At 42.2% G+C, this 20513-nt stretch overlaps 2 protein-coding genes across 12 annotated transcripts in view; both read left to right on the plus strand.

The window, feature by feature from the left end:
- Kalrn (kalirin RhoGEF kinase) overlaps positions 1-9601 on the plus strand; it is a 584665-nt gene extending 575064 nt beyond the window's left edge. For 4 of the 10 annotated variants that reach the window (XM_010618163.2, XM_010618171.2, XM_010618180.2 and 1 more), the window contains 2 exons: positions 2220-2358; positions 2969-9598. In XM_010618163.2, the coding sequence (XP_010616465.1) occupies positions 2220-2358; positions 2969-3514 (685 nt within the window). In that variant the 3' untranslated portion in view covers positions 3515-9598. Of the gene's footprint in view, positions 1-2219; positions 2359-2968 lie in introns of all 10 variants that reach the window. The other 6 variants (XM_010618178.2, XM_010618187.2, XM_010618192.2 and 3 more) reach the window with 2 other exon arrangements.
- A 2351-nt stretch (positions 9602-11952) lies between these two features.
- Positions 11953-20513, plus strand: part of Umps (uridine monophosphate synthetase) — a 15249-nt gene continuing 6688 nt past the window's right edge. Inside the window, exons 1-4 of one of the 2 annotated variants that reach the window (XM_010618232.2) lie at positions 11953-12156; positions 13842-13995; positions 17807-18478; positions 19881-20056. In XM_010618232.2, coding sequence (XP_010616534.1) covers positions 12001-12156; positions 13842-13995; positions 17807-18478; positions 19881-20056 — 1158 coding nt within the window. In that variant the 5' untranslated portion in view covers positions 11953-12000. Of the gene's footprint in view, positions 12157-13841; positions 13996-17286; positions 17344-17806; positions 18479-19880; positions 20057-20513 lie in introns of those variants that run through there. The other variant, XM_033768128.1, reaches the window with a different exon arrangement.

A 20513-nucleotide genomic window follows, 5' to 3' on the forward strand; every position in this document is an offset into this window, starting at 1 on the left:
CCTTACATGTCTGCTAATACTTAAGAGGAAGTGTAACAAATACTCATAGATACAACTCTCTGACAAAACTAGACTTAATATGGATTATGGATCATGGATCATGAATTATGCTTCTGCTAGTTTTATATTTTCTTTGCAGTACTCTGCTAGCATGCTGCAGGAGTATGTCTGCTAGCAGACAGCCTGAAGAGTGTTTCAAGATGATAGGCTGAGTTCTGTAAGATAGATAGGATATGACAATGATTCCCAGGGTCCAGAGGAAATTACCATCATTAGGATTAAGACCTTCTGCTCCCACAACAAGATGGTGTAACTGACCTTGTAGGTGTTCAACAGCCCAGGCTTTAAAGACCAAAGCCCCAAGAGACAAAGGGATAAGAGGACAGCCAATATTTTGGCCCTGGCCCTCTGAGGTTAGCCAGAATCCAGGGTATGACAGGAGCACTTTGAAAAAGCCCTGCACTTCCAGGGAGCCTCCCAATATCCTGAGCAGGAGGCTTGTTGGACCCCAGAGGAGAGAAGTCAGCAACACGCACTCCACAAAAAGGAGAGTCACTGTAGATGGAGCTGTTCCCGGGCTCCTAAGGGAAGACCATGACCTATACTAGTAGAAGATACAAGTGGTAGAAGAAAAAACTGAGTGAGCCAAAAGGCTCATCACAGGCCCCAAACAGGATCACGAGGAACCTTGACTGAAATAATAAAAGTTAATTTGAGTTACCTACTTGGTCTCAACCAAAAGGAAAGCAACATCAAAAACCAAGGAGAGAGAGCTTTGTGCTACCCCTCCTGGAGATTGGGGAGACGAAGTGCCTCATGGAGGAAATACAAACATGACATGGTTGGAGACCACTGTAGGGTTGGGGGACAGGCAGAATCCTGAGCTCTGAGCCCAGGAATCCTTTGTGTTTTATTCTGGGACAAGAAGGGACGAGAAGGGACGAGAAGGGACTTAAAGGTCATTTTTGCTAAAAATTGCAACTCTTGGAACTACAAATGCCCAATAGGCAAGTGAAAGTGAAACAAAGCTTGACCTTCATTTTGTGTCCTTCGTTACTGTAAAATTTAGGGTCGAATACCTTCTTGGATCTAATGCTGGTGTACTGGTCATTTAGCGGGTATCTGCCTAATATCTTGCACAGCTGTATTGCTTAGCCCTGAGTTTACATGATCTCCCCCACTTCCGGACGGAGCACAGTGATGTAAGGGACGTACAAGGGACACCCAGCTACACCCAGAAGCCTCCAGCCACTGTCTTCTACCTGTGATCACTCGGATTCCAGGAAAAGCTAAGCCCCGCATGACTGAACCAGCATGAACAGAGACAGATCCTTTATTGGGAATGGAGTCATCCCTCAGCCCTGGGATTCCAGAGCTATGAGACCAAGACTGAGATAATGAAGAGCCAGACCCAGCCCACAAGCTCCCACCTCTCTGGGCCCCTCAAGCTGGAGCCCTTTCCTATTTTCCTTGCTCTCCTTTGTAAAGGAGTTCCTTATTTTCTCTTACTTTCTAAACTACAACTTTTCCTAATTGGTTTGGTATTTTGTTTTGTTTTGCTTGCAAGAGCTAGAGATGTAGGTTGGTGGTAGAGCCCTTGCCTAGTATACAGGATCCTGATCCCTCCCCTGAAAAGTAAGGCATTTGCAAAATATATCTGGGGTGGGTGGGTTATTGGGATTAGGCTCTGGTTAATCCGAATATTGCCAATATCTTTCTTGGTGAAGGGCATCTTTATTTTGTAATCTAAACCTTGAAAGGGGTATCAGAACTTTTTCCTAAGAACAATTTTTTAAAATCATTTTTATTTTTAGAGCATTTTTACATAAAATCTGGGGGCAGATTTACACAAAATGAAATGGCAAGTTCAGAGACCTGCCATGTGCCACCTTCCTCCACGTGTGCAGTACCCATGACAACTCTGTGCTGTGTCACTGTATATCGGGGCTCACACTTCCTGTCATACATTCTATGGGTTTGGAAAGATGTATTTTAAAAAAGCACAGTGTTTCTTAAACAAGGTTGTACGGATTTCTTCCCTGGGCTCACCACATTTGTAACTTCATGTTTAGTGCTAAACATTGCACTTTCTTTGGGTTCTCAGGTCTGCATGTGTTGCAATACTGGAAGAGAGACCACAGAGCCTCGAAAGCCTCGCAAGCGAGTCGTTTTTCTGATTCTTCCAAAACATTTCCTGTTCCTTTTTCTCGCCCTTGCAGGATGGATGATGGCCGGCTCTTGGACTACCTGATGAACCATGACGAACTGATGGAGGAGAAAGTAGCTTTCTACATCCGGGACATCATGGAGGCTCTGCAGTACCTTCACAACTGCAGGGTTGCACACCTGGACATAAAGGTAGTAAGACTAGCAGCGAGACAGCCAGGTTCAACTTCCCAGTCAGTACCTTCAACAAATGCAAACTTCAGTTCATTTGCTTAGATTGGAATCTGTACAAACAGAAACTAAGCTGTTGCACAATTATGTGCGTTATTAGTAAAGGAATGAGGACAAACCAGAGGCACATGAGATCTGGGGTGAGACATGGCCCAGAAGCTTTAACCACATATTCTAATGGTAAAGAAGGAAAACAATAAATGTCCCCCTCATGCTACTCAAAGAGAAGCTGCTGTAGCAAAGGGTAGTTTAGACGACAGGATATTTGGGCTTAGCTATGTAGCTCAGTGTCTAGCATGCATGTGGCCCTGAGCTCAATCCCCACCACCAAAAACAAAACAAAATCCCTCCAACATTTTCAGTGCCCAACAACTTCTTTGAAGTACAACCCACATTCGGAGTTGAGTGAGTTCAAACCCACTGTTTGCAGCAGCCTTCTGTGCTGTTGCCCAGGACATTTTCAGTGTACTGTGGTCCTCATGAAAGAATAGCAGAAATATGCTTTCACTAACAGTGTCCCACTGGGAGTCAAAACACAGAACTTGCTTCTCTTTTCCCTGCCTCCCCATAGCCGGAGAACCTGCTCATCGACCTTCGTATTCCAGTGCCTCGAGTGAAGCTCATTGACTTGGAGGATGCTGTCCAGATCTCAGGCCACTTCCACATCCACCACTTGCTGGGGAACCCTGAGTTCGCTGCCCCAGAAGTGATCCAAGGCATCCCCGTGTCCCTGGGCACAGACATCTGGAGCATCGGTGTTCTGACGTATGTCATGCTGAGCGGGGTCTCGCCCTTTCTGGATGAAAGCAAAGAGGAGACGTGCATCAATGTGTGCAGGGTGGATTTCAGCTTCCCCCACGAGTACTTCTGCGGCGTGAGCAATGCTGCCAGGGATTTCATCAATGTGATCTTACAGGAAGACTTCCGCCGGAGGCCCACGGCAGCCACTTGCCTGCAGCATCCGTGGCTGCAGCCCCACAATGGCAGCTACTCCAAGATACCCCTGGACACCTCCCGCCTGGCCTGCTTCATAGAGCGCCGCAAGCACCAGAACGATGTGCGTCCTATTCCCAATGTCAAGAGCTACATTATCAACAGAGTGAACCAAGGGACATAGCCATCTCCCAGCCCCCAAGGTTTCACATAGATGGGCAGTGTGAACCAAAGCAAGACTGTCTGTAAATAACTCTGTCTGTTACTTCACCCCGTGTGGCGCTCTGGAGTGAGCAATGTCCTCCTACACCTCGCTGGTGGTTATTTCAGGGTCTGAGCAGCAGTAAAAGTCACCTGAAGCACAGGGGCTTTCCAGAAGGTAATTCTGAAGAAAGATGCGGAGTGGCAGAAAGTATTAAAAGGAAGGCCAGGGATAACAAGAATATTAGCTGTTATAAAATGTTTAATTGTACATTCCAAAATGAGGGATTGGGTGGGCAAGCCATAAGCTCACCGTGGGGAGTGTCAGGGCTTCTGGCTTTGCTGAAAATGTAAGCGCAAAGTTCTATTTAACAGAGAGGTCATATATGTCAATTATTCTGGTTTGGATGACTTAGATATAGTTTCTTAATAGGTTACATATACACATACAGTGTAATTGACCCCGTTCAGGTTTCAGAGTTTTATAATATAGAGTTATATATGAAATCAATCATAAGTAAATCAGAGTGCTCCAGTTAAGACAGTAATTTACTTACCGAAGCATTACCTTGTTTTGACTAAGCACAATTAGATGACGAAATTTTTTAGAGCATTTTATAAATCTTGTATAGAAATCTTTTACCAAAATCTGTGCATTAAGAGAAAGCAATGTTACCCTTTTGCGATCTGTGAATGAGAAGATTTTTTTTTTCTCTCAGTCATGGGTTATTTGCTGAAGATAGGTACTGTATATGAAACGACACCCCTGAATTCACAGTTCGTCTGGCAGGAAAGTCTGCCAGGAAGTAAGTCCAAAGCCAGGAAGAGTTGTGGAGATATTTTTATGTCTATACCTGGCTTGAAATAGGTAAGTGACTATCACAGGTTCGTACAAAAGGGCAAAGAGAAACTTTTCCTACAGTTCCTAGGAACAATGCACCAACACTTTCTGACTTCTACAGAAAGTTGGCTGGCTTTATTTCTAACCCCAGTGAAGCTAAGGGGTCTTACCAAAAGGAGGCAGCCATACAAGCCTTTCACAGGCCTGGTCCTAAGTCCTTTTTGAAGCCATGGGCAAACCTGATACATCACCCAAACAGCGCATTCGATTTTAACTGAGGTCGCAATACTGATCACCGCTCAGCTGCCAGTATTTCTCTGGACTAAAAGGACTAATGGCATTTGGAGGCCAGTGCTGCTTTCTGGTGTATATTCTCCACACAAGATTATTAACTACCCTTCTTCCCTCTGATGGGAAAGCAGCTAAATGTGGGCAATTTGTGGTTTTTCTTTTTTTGTTTTGGTTTATTTGGGGAGTGAGGTAGGTGAAAGAGTTTTTGGATTTTATGTTTGTATATGACCCACCCTTTGTTTTCTAGAATGTGTTTTGAAAACCAATTTTAAGCAAATAATATTCTAAAAATACAACTCAAGTGTGTGTTTAAATAAGGCATCACTTCTCTCCTATTCGTGGGACTGAGAAAATTAAAATCATGCAGCACGAAAGTGAGAGCAGAGAATTTGTGAATGACAATGAGAACTACAAACCTACTTAAATAAAAAAGGAATGGTGGAAACTAAGCCTGACCATTAATATATAAAAACATTCTCACAGTGAAAATGGAGAATTAAAAATACTCAGAATATTTTTCCATTGGTTTCAAAGTCAGCTTATTCACCCACTTTCCACCTCATCCCATCCAAGATCATAGATTAATAAATTAGTAGAAAGTACAAGCAATAAGACTAGATAGCCCTTAGTGTTTTGGGAATTAACCACATATATGGAAACCAGCTCCGCCTGTATTGTTTTCTAATTTTTGAGTGGGCCTGGGTCATTAAGTCTCCCTCAGAGCTCTCTAACCTTCCATAGTCTTCATTTAAAGTGTGATGTATAGACAACTATAATTCTGTATGACAGGATATTTTAAAATTTCAACCGTGTCTACTAAAAGCCCTTTTAGCAAACATATCTTCGTTATGACATGAAAGAGGAAAGCTCCGCCCACAGGCTTGTTGGGGATAGGTCGCCTCTGAAGTGTGGCTTGGCAAGTTTTGAGCCCCCGTGACTGGCTGGGATACGCAGCTTCCCTTGGAGCTATTCAGAATTGCTATAAAAGTGTCTAGGTCAGTGGTGCTCAGGCCACAGCAGGAGGGCCACAGGGAGATCCTGCTGTGGGGTAGGTGAGTGACAGGGCATTAGACAGAGCCAAAGCTTTTGGATTAGCTTTGCTGTCAAAGCCAAGATGATCCTGATAGGGGGCTGCATGGAATGCCCCCCAAGTACATGTGTTGGGGAGGATAGGAAAGGAGGGACATGGAAGTGAAAAGTAGTGTGATTTTTGTTATCTGGAACCAAAGTACAATCAGTAGAGTAAAATGAACTTTTCAGAGGCCCTAAGAAACAGGCAGTATATTTTATATTGTTTGATAACTGAAGAGAACAAATAGGGAGGTTCCTAATCAGCACAGCACCTGGTCCCTCCCAACGGGGATACGATAGCGGTCTTGGTTCAAGAATTCTCCATAGCTGGAAATAACAAGAAACCCCAGAAAGTGGGGCTGGGAAATGTAGCTTAGGTTGCTCTGCAGGCAAAAGTAGTAGGGGACAGGATCAGGGACCATGCTCTTGTACTTGCTTTGGCAGAGATGTATTCCTTGGTAGCAGAGAAGAGGGGAGAGAAAATGTCCACTTCTGCTACAATTATGGTAGTTCTTAGCAGGAGTGAACTTATAGCAGCAGAACTGGGGGCAGGTTTGGTTAAACATCCCAGGTTTCTTGCTTGGCTTACATTCATTGCATACAGTTCAGAGCGTTTTTGTTTTTGCAATTGTTAAGTGTGAAGTTCAGAATGAAGGAAAAGATCATTTACTTGTAGGAAGTATAATGATTTTCTGACATCTTTTACATTTGTTTCAAATTTTAAAATAGATTTATATCCACTTGCACATGAATGTGATGAAAACAAATTTTTTTAAATAATTGTAAAGCTGGAGTCGTCCTTCAGGCTGCTTCCAGCCATAAGCAATCTAAAGGAGACAGAGGAGAAAGTTGGTTTCATGGCTTTGTGGTTCACAAAGACTTTATAAATAGTAGTGCCTTTTGGAGGGGAGGATGGGAAATGAAGAAGTCCACTGCATTTAGATTGACTGACGTTGCAGTATTTTTCTTTATTTTAAAGTATCTTTAAAATGGAAACGGCTGAATATAGGATGGGACCAGGAATTCTTGAGTTTCAGCCTCACTATTCCAGATTCATCCTTTCTTACAGAAAGTTTTTGTTGTTTCCTGCCCCACATGGCCCCACTGTTAACATGGGAGTGGGGTGGGGGCGGGGAGTATGAAGGACACTAATCACATAGGAATGTTGAGAAAATACCATAGTTGACACATCTATAAAATGCTTTCATTTTTTAAAAAGTGCTACACACTGCCAGTGCTAAGAATTTTATTGATAGTAACTTTGAACATTCCAGGTTTTCAAGGTTCTTGTCTTTAGATACCATTTACAAACTCATGAGGTTAAATCCTATACAGTGCTTCTATTGGAGGTGGTATGTGCTGTTTGTCTAAATGTTATTTGGTCTTACCCTATAATTTCGGTCATTTAAAAGCTTGTCTACAGACAAAAATTAGGAGAGCCAATGAAGTCTCATGTCCATAGACTGTTTTCTCCTCTATTTCTTATGGGAGATGGGAAGATTAAGATGCAAAATTACTTTCGTTTCTCAAGCTTCATGCTCTGGAAAAATGGACAGAGAAGAACCCAAACAGCCAATTTCCTCACTAAGATAGCAGAAGTGAGGACACTGTATCTTCCCATATCATCATTCACATGTTTAGTCTCCCAAGAATCTATCAGAAGAGGCAAGATAGGTGTGCGGGCATAGAAATGAATTAATTGGCTGTAGGTTTTTGGAGGGAACACTTGGATCCATTTTGGGGGGACAGTTGGGTCTTTCAGGAATGCCATATTTGTTATTCCATCACCTCCGTGATTTGATATAGCCTGTGAGTCAGTCATTACTGTTTTTATGCCTATATGGAAGAACATGGAAATTTAGACTTGCGAGAATATGAGGGAACAAATATATAAACTAAATGGTGAATCAACTAAAACTTTCATGCATTTGACAGAGGAAATATTTCGAAAATAAAGTATCTCTAGCAGGGCAAGAATGCAGACTCACCACCCCCTTATTCGGGACAGCCCTTGAATTGTATGAACTGTACTGGGTGGGTTTTGAGGAATATAGACTGTAGTCCTTTCTCTTCTGGCTAGCATCCCTGTGGAGTCTGAGCCAGGCAAACACAGAGTGTGAGCATTTAGTGGATTTATTTGTAAAACTGCATCATGAGCTTTCTTTGCTTCTTAATATCTAGAGCTCTTCTGGGAATTAGTGATTAGGCCAGGGATAGGCTTAGGGAAAACAGAACGTGCTCCCTCAATAAAAAGAACTCTATTTAATATTTATTTTCTGAAAACAATAAAGCTCTCAAAAGTTGTTTCATTAATTCTAGAGGGTTAAAAAGGGCTGAAATATGTCCATAGCACTAGATGTTTTTAATAAGAAAACATGTTTCTTGTTGTTCACTTGAAAAATCTACACAGAAGTCTCATAGGACCATATTTTTTATGAACAGATTTCTTCCTTATTTTCAATGTATATACTGAATAAAGTTAGAGGAGAGGAAAAAACAATAACTCTGAGGTAATGTTTCATTTTTAAAGGATATTTATGGAAAGTCTAAATTTAATACTCACAGGCTATTGCTATTTCCTATCAGCCTGTTTGTGGAGAAATTCTAAAATGTGGTCAGCTGTAGTTATTATTCAAATGATCAAAATGACAGTTTAGTCAGATAACTTTTTTCACAAAGTGAGGTTAGCAGAGAAAAGGGAGTGATAGAAAAAATGCAAATACCAATTTTTGGAATGCCAACTTCTGAAATATAATCTAACCAGGTGGATTTGCTAGCCCAGGGATAGCAGTGCAGAAATCCCATCAATCCCCGACTCCCATCAGTAACCAAACCCACATTCTGGGGTACTCTGGAGACTGTTACCATGACCTCATAGACTGTGGCTATGAATTTGAAGCTCACAAAACGTATATCTTATATCTTCTCTTTCTAACTTAAGCCATATCTGTCATTTTTATGTTTGATTTTTTTTTTCACCCTGGTGCTTTTATTTCTGCTAAAACTTCAGCTTACTCTATGGGGAAGGTGAGTAAAACTAGTGGTAGGACAAATATGAAGACTGTGAAAAAGCTAAACATACTCTTGACAATGAGATCCTATTTGGAGAACAGTAGTGATCTAAGTGCAAACTGTTGGAAAATATAGATATGTGTACATCTGTACATGTACATAGTGTATAATATATATGTATATGTTATTGCTCATATGCAGAAATCTATCCATTTGCAGACAGCCTAGGTAGGACAGTGTTTTTATTGGAAAACCATTCAGGGCCATTCAAAACCATTAGGGCTAATTTGTGAAGACAAACTCTGCTCAATAGGCATTTACTGTCCTTTGAAGTCCGCAGAGCCAACTAACAAAATGTGAAACAGTGGGACCATCATTTAGGCTATTTGTTCACCTAGACTCAGAGGTCTCTTTATATTTGAATTATTCATAGTTGCTTTGCCAACTACCTTGGCACCTCTTGGTTTTGAGTGACCTCCCCCCACATCTTTTGCGAATTTTTGGCGGACTTCTCTGACCATTCAGATAAAGGGCCTCATCCATAGTGGACAGGTTTCCCCATAGGGACCACGATACATATACATATAAGTCATAGTTCCATCAGGATTGTAACACTTGATTTAAAAACACTCCACAGTATTGACAAATAGCTCTATATTTTCAAGGTGCAGAAGAATTCCACAGCCTTAATTATTTCAGTGTCTTGCTGGTCTGCCTTAAGTGTATCTTCTGGGTTCTTGGTTGTTTTATTATTTTTAAATTTTTTCTGCAGTTGTTCATTTTGTATGCACACAATGTCGTTTTGTAAAGGTAGGTTGTAAATATTTTATTTGTAAGTCACACTCATTCATGTGTAATGTAAAGTGATGATCTGCTGTCTTGTTATTATTACTACAGTAAATGTTATGTTACGAATGAAACTTCAGAATGTACATCTCATGTTATGCATTCCTATAAATATACTATACTAAAGATATTATTTCTGGTTGTCTTTTTTAATTAAATTCTTTGCTCAAAGAAAAGAGTAATTTTTTTCTTCCCCCAAATATGTGGAAGCCTTCGATGAGCCAAACATATCACATTATTATTACAACACTTTCACCCAGCTTTTAAGAAAGAAAATAATTTTGTGCCCTAAAGAAACGGAATAAGGCACTTTGCTATCTGAGGAAGCTTCAGGTCTGTTGTGGACAATGTTTCGGTGTTCTACCTGGTAACACTGCTCAAAGTCGGCAGACCTTCTGGGCTGCATTCCACACATTATGGATCCTGGCATGTTCACCTGGGGTAGCCCATGTAGACCTGATCAGATTTTGAAAGTCTGCAAATGCCACCCTGGTGCAAATGAGGCAATCCATAGTTCACCCCCGATTAGCTAGAGTGTTAAAGATTGAAATTTGTTTAATTTTCTTTTGTTTTGGAGACACAGTCTTGCTATGTATTGCAAGGGGTCCTTGAACTCACTTTGTAGTGGAGGCTGGCCTCAAACTCCGGGCAATCCTCCTGCCTCAGCCACTCTTGAGTGCTGGGGATTACGTGAGTACACCACCACACCTGGGTAAAATGTTTTCAGTAGCTTACTTTGCCAATAGGAACAAAAATATTTCAGCACTTGCCTTCTGTTTTATCGAGGTTTTGAAGTAGGATAAAAGAAATATTTTTTTTAAAAAATAGGCAAAAAGCAGATTAGGAAATTGGCATTTTAAAAAGTGGACTTAAATACACACACACACACACACACACACACACATACACACACATACTCGCGCGCGCGCAGCTCCAGGACACAAAAGTTACTCAAGCTTTTTTCCCTTCCAGGAAACTTACTAAAAAAAAAAAGAGAAATTCCTAAAGTTCTTAAAGACACAGTAAGCTTGTCGATGGGGTTCCGGACCTGTCCTTTTCACCTGCAAATTGTGCTTCCTCCATCAAGGAAGCAACAACAGTGGACAGCAGACCTCAACTTCAATCATATTACTGTAAATGGTTTGTACACTGACTTAGCCTGCCACATGGGCAGGTAAGCCGAGGAGGGAATGCACATCCTCCAGGGTCCATCTTGAGAATGCCTCCCAGGCCCCATAAATACAGTACATCCAACTCCAGCTCATAAGGCGTTCCATTTCTGTGAGTGCCTACGAAAAGCTCTGTCTAGTTAACGCTTCCCTTCCCTCTAATTGGTCTTAAAGATTGTTATTTCACTTCAGAAGTTAGCGAACCCCAAACATTCTGTGCTTAGAGTAGGTTAAGTCCTCATCTCAGCCCCAATCTGGTGACATTCATTTACTTTTAAGACAGGGTCTCACTATGTAGTCAAGGTTGGCCTCACACTCTCGGCAATCCTCCCCCCTCAGCCTCCTGAGCGCTGGGATCACAGGTGTGCTCCACCACGCCCAGCTACTGCATTCACTTATAATGAGAAATTAAGTATCAGAAGCATCCACCTGAGCTGGGGAGTTCAGCGCGCTTGCCTAGCCTGTGTGAGGTCCTGGGTTCAACCCCCAGTACATCAAAAACAAAAAGCGCAGGCTTTTCGCATTGGTCGTTCAGCACCATCTCCTCAGAGAAAACACACATAAGAATATAGACATAAATTCAGAATCAGTTTGATGAATTAGTATCATGGACCCTGTGGTTTTAATGGGCTATTTTCCTTAAACTAGGCCAAGGTATTGTCTTCCACCCCGAATGGAGAACCTCTCTGCAGGATTTATTTTTAAACCGGACAGGCCTACGTTTGTTTTCAGGCTGGCCAGCAGCATCACCCTCCCGGAGAAGCCAGTCACCGGTCACCGATCAATTCGGTCCCCTAACTCTCCTGTTTCCCTGCCTCATCGCCTCTCCCTCCTGCACGCAGCGCCCAGCAGCAGACAGAGATCAGGAACAATGATGTGTTCAGAGCTTTTGAGTTGTCGCGTGCCAATTACTTCGGGGTCTGCGCTGCTGTGAAGTTAACATCCGACGTCTATAGCCTTGGGAGAGGGTAACCGGGGTTAATAGCTGGCGCGTGAAGTCAAGGAGTAGCAATAACTAATAGAATGATTGAGGGGACACTGAGCTAGAAAAACTGGGCAGAGTCCACACAAACGCTCCTGGCAGAGCCAGCCCAGGAGTCCCGGCTTCAGGCCCAGAGACCCCAGGTTGCGCGGAAGCAGGCGCAGGGTCCCTGCCGGAAGGGGCGGTGGAAGGGCCGGGACCTCCTGTGACGTCACGTCGCCAGAGGGCGCGCTCTTCCGGACTGGGAGCGCCCAAGCATGGCGGCCGCGGGCGCTGCTTTAGAACGTCTGGTGACGGCCCTGTACGATGTGCAGGCTTTCAAGTTTGGGAACTTCGTGCTGAAGAGCGGGCTCTCCTCCCCAGTTTACATCGATCTGCGGGGCATCATATCTCAACCGCGTCTTCTCAGTCAGGTGCCAGCTCGAAGGGGAAGGACAGCCTGGGTGGCTTGAAGGGGACCTACAGATGGCGGGAGGTGACGGGTCTTGGGCTGTGGGCGAAGAATGGAGAGCCAAGCCCACCCTGCTGTCGCCCTGGGGAGTAGGTTTGAGAAGCACGGAGGCCAGAGGTCGTTGGGTTTTGGGAATAGTTGACTGAGTGACTTTGACACGTGCTTTGCAGGAGTTGGGAAACCCAGTTTGAATAGAGAACTCCTGTCTAGTTCCTCTCTCTCTTTCTCCTCCCCTCTCCCTTGTCCCCTGTACCCTTCCCCCTCCTTTTTTGAGACAGGGTTTCACTCTGTAGCTCAGGCTGGCCTCAGCTCGCGGTAATCCTCCTGCCTCAGTCACCTGAGTGCTGGGATTACAGGCGTGCGCCGCCACAACCGGCTTCAGTCGCGTGTATTTAGACCCCAGAAAGTGAGAGATAAGGAAGAAAGGATGAGGTGGGTGAAGAGTTTAGTAGCGGATGAAATTTTGGAAAATCTGTTGCTTATTAAAAGGGATTCGATTTTGCATTGTGTGCCCAGGAGTAAGAATTAAGGCCAGGTGGGGAGCATCAAGGAACCAGCTTTTTTGGTCAGTATAAGTAGTAAAGTCTGTAGCAGTCAGGTTTCTCGCATGGTGCTTCTCAAACCTTGAGTATATGTGAAACACCTGGGAATTTTGTTAAACTGTGGAATTGGGTTCAGGTGTTCTGAGATAGGGCCTTGAGATTGTGCATTTAATTTTTTTTAATTTTGCATTTTAATTTTGTTGTTGTTGTTGTTTGGTTTTTGGTTTTTTTGAGACAGGGTCTCACTATGTATTTGAGACTGGCCTGGAACTTACTATGTAGTCCAGGCTAGTCTTAAACTCACAGTGATCCTCCTGCCTCAGCCTCCTGAGTGCTGAGATTACAGGCACTCACCCACCACACCAGGCAAGAGATTTTGCATTTCTAGCAAGCTGCAAGCCAAAATTGCAAACCACACTTTGAGCAGATTTAAATGTGCTGTTCAGAAAGGTAGCTACAAGACATGTGAATATTAAACATTGTGATTTGGGTGTGATCCTTCTACTTCCGAGTGTTGAAATTACAGGCAGTGTTACCAATTTTTAAATTCAAATAGTCATATGTGGCTAGTGGTACCATATTGGACACTATAAATATGGAACATCGTCATCTTCCTAGAATAAACAGATAGTTTGGAAAAAATTATCCCAGATAGAACAGGAAGTTCTATAGAAGATGTAAATTTTGGCTGGGCATGGTGGCACGTGCATGTAATTTTAACTACTTGGGAGATTGAGGCAGGAGGGTAGCTTGAGCAGTCTAGCAAGATCCTGTCTCAGAATTAAAAGGGGCAGGGAATATAGCTCAGCATTCACAGGATCCAGTCCTCAGTGTAGCCTCCCCACCAAAAAGAGAGAATATGTATGTTCTGTCCATACATTTAAGGATTTCTGTTTGTTGGTCACCCACCATGGACAGTCATTAAAAAAAGGATTGAAGCATTCAATCATTGAGGTGATTGGACTGGCAACTTCTCACCACCCAGAATCTTGTTATGGTGTGTTTCCTCTGTATAGAGAAAGTGAATTTCTAAGGGTTTACTACTGAAAAATTGATTTAAGAAGTATCAGTTGATAAGAGGTAGTTTGTGTTCCTTTTTTTACAGGTTGCAGATATTTTATTCCAAACAGCCCAAAATGAAGGGATCAGTTTTGACACTGTATGTGGAGTACCTTACACAGCTTTGCCACTGGCTACAGTTATCTGCTCGACCCATCAAATCCCAATGCTTATTAGAAGGAAAGAAACAAAGGATTATGGTAAAAGTAGCATAAGCATTCTGTTAATGTGTAATCTGTTTGAATATTTTCTTTTTGCACTGATGTTTTACTAGAGTCATGTTAATATTCATCTAGGTCTTTTAAGTTACCTCCTGTGGAATTTGTTAATTGTTGATATAAATCACTGCTTTTTACAGTCTAGGGCTAATATGCTTTGTATTGCTTAGGCAACGAAGTGAAGAAGTGCTTTTTTTGCACCCTGTCTGAAACCCCAGCATTTGTTTGGCCTTTCGCTCATGAGCACATACCCTAAGAGCACATCCTTTCATATTTGGAGTTCACCAAGAGCATTGTGTGAACCATAGTACTCTCAATCAGGTACCTCTCATGAAAACGCCTCATGAAGATATCTTTTTATGGTTCCATACCAATAGCTATTCGTTGGGTTTGCTTTAAAACCTGAAAGTCAACCTAAAAATAATTGGAATGAACTTCATATTTATTAAGGATATTGAGGATTTAACTATTTATGTTAGTACGATAATTTTAACGACATGGATGCAATCTCAAAATCTTTATGGTAAATCATAGGATATCTGGGATTTGTTTATAAAACTTTAGGGAGGAGGGCATGAATGAGAATACAGATGAAACGAGATTGGTCATGAATTAAGTGATGAGGCTCTGTATTTGTGGCTGTTTAGTGCATATATACTTTTGTTTTTGATTGCCATTGTAAAAATAAAATGTTTAGTTGAGTTTTTGCTGCTTGAAGACACAATGTTAAATTTTTTGAGCTAAAAAAGAAATTATCTGAGTCTCTGCCTATAAAAAAATTTTTTTTTCTTTTTTTGAAACAGAGTCACACTGTGGGTCTGGGCTAGCTGTGGACTCACTCTGTAGCCCAGGGTGACCTCAAACTATTAGTGATCCTCCTGCCTCCACTTCCCCAGTGCTGGGACTACAAGTGTGTACCACCATGCCTGGCTAGGGAAAGTATTTCCATTTCCTTAAATGTGTTTCTAGAATGAAATCATTCATTTATTAGCATATCTGTGCTCTCAGTATTGCATTTATTTAGTATTGCATTTTGTATTGCATTTTAATCTAAGTAGATTCAGTTAAATTTGATAATTATTCAAAGGGAGAAAAGGAATTAAAAGAATTGTGAAAGGTCAGAGTGATAAAGCTCAAAAGGTGGGCAAAATGCTGTCATTTCAAATTTATCTTCAAAATAAGATAAATTGTAATGGAAAATACAAAAACAAGTCCATAAAGTCTACAGCCTGAGTTATTTACATTTTGTAGATTAACTGACAATATTCTCTAGTAGAGTTTGAGGATAGAGAAATAATTTAGTCACGTATTATATAATTCTTAAGATTGTGGTAATGATTCACATTGCAGAATATTTTCCTTATAATGTATGTGAATATGTAATTTTGTTTTAATTTTCCCCAGGATTTTTTTTTTTTAGTACATGTTTGTAGTACATAATGATTACATTCATTGTAGGGAGTTACTCTTAGTTGTCTTCGCTGCATCACCTAGCAGCTATTGCATCAATTTTTCACGTTCTTTTCTTGCTTTTATGGTATCTGAGCAGCTGAGGAGCGTTGTTGTTGTTGTTTTTGTTTTTGAGACAATGTCTTGCTGTGTAGTTCAGGCTGATCTTGAATGTACTATGTAGCCCAGGCTGTGGAAGGGTGTTTATAGAATTAGGTAAGGGTAAGAGAAAAAAATTCATGAGTAATAGAAGGTAAAAGTAAAAGAAGGAGAAAAAAATTATGTGAGAGTAAAAAGAGTGAAATAATTAAAGCGAGAAAAATTAAAAGGCAGGGGAATAAGAATAAAGAAAAATAGGGCCGGGGATTTAGCTCAGCAGTTTGGTGGCCTGCCTTGCAAGCACAAGGACACAAGTTCAATCCCCGGTACCAAAAAAAAAGAATAAAGAAAAATAAAAAGATATAAAAGCTGGGCAGGACAAAAAATTCCCCAAAGCCCAATAAACTGGTGAAGAAGAAAAGGGAAAGAAAAGAAAACAAACCAAAAACTGCACACATTTGCAAAACAAAACAAATTCCTCTGTGATTTTCAATGTGTGGTTTTCTTCCAGGATGCCCAATTTTGGGGCAGCGTCCAGGTGAAGATGTGTCCTTGCTTATGCTGGTAGATGAGGCAGTCAGACCCCAGATCCATATTGCCTGCAGCCACTAAGGGCGAGGGTGCCAGTGCCTTGACTTTCAAATCCAGTGAAACCTAGGCTGAGCTGGCCTCTGGCCATGGGAGCAAAGCCTGTGTCCTTTACCTCGAGCCCAGCGGTGGGTCCTTTTCAACCTGATCCTCACTTTCTGACTATGTCTATCTCCTGTGGCTGACTCTCACCTGTCACTGTGGGAATGTAGCACTGGGAGCATTGAAATGAAGCTGTCCTGAAGCTGCTCTGAGTTCTAGGCTCTAAGAGTCAACCCCTCCTGGGAACAGCACTCTGTCCAGGGAAGTGGTGGGTTCTTGGGCTGGAGTCCAGCTGTTGGCTGTTGAAGGACTCATGTGGGGGCAGAATCCTGCATTGTCCCTGCAGCTCATAGAACCCGCTTGTCTGTTCCACCACCACCCTTCTCCCTAAAGCCCTCTGGGATCCCCAGCTTTTACTTAGTCTCTGTAGATCCAGTCTCTCATGTGAGCCTTAAGCCAGGGGCTGGGGAGAAAGTGTAGGACGTCCCTTCCTTTCTTCATGTTGTGTTCTGTCTCTTCAATTTCTCTGTGGGTTTTAGTTTTCCTGTCGGATCCTTCTTGGTTCCTGGGGGTTTACTCCTTTCTCTCCTCCCTAACCCCCACACATTATTTTCCAGTGTCTGGATTTTGAGTTTCAGACTGAGTTGTTGTTCACCACTCTGCTATTTTCCCCAAAGTCCTTTGTAGTTTATTTTTGAGACAGAGTTTCACTTTGTAGTTCAGGCTGGCCTTGATGACTATGTAGCCCAGGCTGGCATAGAATTTCTGGTGATCCTCCTGTCTCCTCCTTCTGAGTGCTGGAATTACAGGTGTGTACCACTTTGCCTGACTTGAATTCACAGTAGTATGTCAGTTTATGAACTTAATTTGTTTTACATTTTTGGCAAAGATGGCTGCCTTTGTGTTTGGTGGGGGAAGATGACTGTGATAGTGTTTGTCGCTCACTGTGGAGTTTACGAAGGCAAGAAGAATTTTGCCAGATGCTTTTGTTTGTGAACTGAATTTTTGCAGACATTCATGAACTGAGATATCGCTCTGTATTTTCAGAAGTTTGTTGAGCTGAATCTAAGTAATAAACTTGAAATAGCTTGAAGATGGAAAAGAACAATTTTATGGATGATCCTCAGTTATTCTATTTTGTAGCTATTAAATGTAGGTGATTTTTGCTTTTAAAACCCCAGTATTTGGAAATTTAATCATAAACACATCAAGTAGTAGTTACACTGCAAGATATTATACTATATTCTGTACATAACTGGCAATTTGGGGATATAGAGCCACTGAGCAAATTAGTCATGGCATATTGAGTCAAGAGAAACAAAAGTAGATGATCAGAAAAGATGTACTCATAGATCATTCACCCTTTCTTAAGTACATAGCAAATTTATACTGTAAGATAAATGTTGAGTTGGATGCATATAAAATTGGTTTGTTTGTTTGTTTGTTTTGAGACAGTGTCTCACTGTGTAGCTTAGGCTGGCTCTGAGTTCAGTATGTAACCCAGAATGGCCTTGACAACGATCCTCCTACCTCAACCTCCCTAGTGCTGGAGTTACAGGCCTGCACCACCACACCCTGTTTAAAATTAGAATGAACACCTTTTTATCTTTTCTAGGTACTAAGCGCCTTGTAGAAGGAGCTCTTAATCCTGGAGAAACCTGTCTAGTCATTGAAGATGTGGTCACCAGTGGAGCTAGTGTTCTGGAAACCGTTGAGGCTCTGCAGAAGGAGGGCCTGAAGGTCACTGATGCCATAGTGCTCCTGGACCGGGAGCAGGGTGGCAGGGACAAGTTGCAGGCCCATGGGATCCGCCTCCACTCAGTATGTACATTGTCCACAATGCTGGAGATTCTCAGGCAGCAGCAAAAAATTGATGCTGAGACGGTCGGGAGAGTGAATCGATTCATTCAGGAGAATGTCTTTATGGCCACTCATCAGAATGGCTCTCTCCTTACTGTAAAGAAAGCACCTGAAGAACTCAGCTTTGCTGCACGTGCAGAGCTGCCTGGGATCCACCCGGTTGCATCAAAGCTTCTCAGGCTTATGCAGAAGAAGGAGACCAACCTGTGTCTATCTGCTGATGTTTCAGAGGCCAGGGAGCTGTTACAGCTAGCAGATGCCTTGGGGCCCAGCATCTGCATGCTCAAGACTCATGTAGACATTTTGGATGATTTTACTCTGGATGTGATGAAGGAGTTGACAGCTCTGTCAAGACAGCATGAGTTCTTAATATTTGAAGACCGGAAATTTGCAGATATAGGAAACACAGTAAAAAAGCAGTATGAAGGTAAGTAAATGTATTCAGGAATCTGCAAGGATCAGAAATCCAGCTTACACTGGCTTTACGAAGAAAGGAGTTGTATTGGTTTCCATAACTGAAAGTCCAGACGTTCAGCAGGCCATTAAGTGCCATCTGATCCAGGAGCTGAAGTAATGTCTTCTGAAATTGCTTTCTCCCGTTCTCTCAGTTCTGCTTTTTCTCTGTTGACTACTTTCTCAGATAGGCACAGTCCCTGTGTCCACCCCAACCCAACCACTCTGGCTTAGACTAGAAAACCTTCCTTTGCTAGCCTGGGCCATAGATCCATTCTTAGAAATGCAGAGTGATTAGGTTAGCTGTGTTTAAATGTCTTGAACTGAGAACCCTGCAATGGTAATTCCACCTGAGAAAATGAGCGTCCTGATAATAAAAGAGTGCCTGGGTTTTGGCTAGAACTGACAGATGGTTCCTGGCAGAAAATTACTGATATAAGAAATAATGAAAACACAGTAAAACATTTTGCAGCAGAAAAAGATTTATGGTTACACCTTTCTTAAAAGTTGTGTTTTAGTAGCAAATGGGGACTCAAAAATAGTACTTGTGTTGGTTGGGGAAAATGTTTGGTTCTACTACCCATCCTTTTGTGAAAATTTCTGGTTTTACCACTGTGCATATTTAATGCTTTTTTTCAGTTAACCTTGAAACATAAATACCTGTCATGTTATTGGATACTTACTGTAAGCATCTTTGAGGTGACTTAATTTTTCTTAAAGGAATGCATGCAGATCCACAGAGCGTTTCAAATATGACTGTCTATCAGTGACTGTCTTCATGTGCTTAAGGTGTCACACCACTGTCATCGCTTAGCTTAGTTCTTTGACTGAAGTAAGAGTTGCACAACCTTTGTTTAGGTTGATTGTAGTTTCTTCAAAAATCAGTTCAGGTTTTTACTGTAGGCTTTTAAAATGTATGTATATAGTTGCTATTGAAATTTGAATAAGGAACACAGAAACAGAATAAAGTTGCTGAGAGCCCTGCAGGGTCAAAGTTTGTCATCTGCAAGAGGAAAGTCAGGATGTCACTGTCCTTGACCTCAGTAAACACCCATCTTCAGAGGAGTACCATTTCTAATGGCATGAGCTTTCTGGATGGTCTCAGGCTTCTAACCACTAAGTAAAGCAGTCTCCTCAGTGCTGCCAATACACAAAATGCAGAAATTGCATTTTTTCTGTGATCTCTCACTGAGCTACTGGGGGGACAGAGAAGTTCCACAGATGAACTGCAGATGCACTGATGCCACCAAAGCTTGTGGCTTGTTGGACCCCTTTATTAGCATGTAACTAGGGGCTTGTTCCTACTGTAACTGGGTAGTTGGGCAGAAGGATAGAGAGTTTTGAGAATCAGCAAATATTTTTTCCCTCATTCTCAGGTGGTGTCTTTAAAATAGCGTCCTGGGCAGATGTAGTAAATGCCCATGTAGTGCCAGGCTCAGGAGTTGTGAAGGGCCTGCAGGAAGTGGGTCTACCTCTGCACCGGGGCTGCCTGCTCATTGCGGAAATGAGCTCTGCTGGCTCCCTGGCCACGGGGGACTACACTAGCGCTGCGGTAAGTAATGGGGTATGGGAGTCTGGAGCCCCACCACCTCCACTCCCCCAGTTTGTCTGCTGTTGGGTGTGTTCATGCCAGTTGCACAGGGTTCCTTGATAGTTAATAGCATTCTGTATCTTGTGGTGGACACTTAGGTGATTTGAATTGACTTGGAGAGAAACAGAAGACAGTAAGATACCTACTTTTGGCTGCTTTTAAGAAATCTTCGTCTCACTGTGAGGTGAAAGCAAAAACAAAAAGCTTCGTAGATAGGCAGCTTCTGTTTCCCGAGTTCCACATACTGAGGACAACAGCCCATACAAAGTGGCTTCCTCTTATTCTGTCTTTAGTATTGAATGGGAGAAGCTAAGAAGTCTGGATGCATTGTTTTGTCAGATACCAGAGGTTCTTTTTTATATATATATATACATGTTCTCTCTCTCTCTCTCTCTCTCTCTCTCTCTCTCTCTATCTC

This window comes from Fukomys damarensis, unplaced genomic scaffold (assembly GCF_012274545.1).
Source record: "Fukomys damarensis isolate Sample0158 unplaced genomic scaffold, DMR_v1.0_HiC HiC_scaffold_24, whole genome shotgun sequence".
NCBI lineage: Eukaryota > Metazoa > Chordata > Mammalia > Rodentia > Bathyergidae > Fukomys > Fukomys damarensis.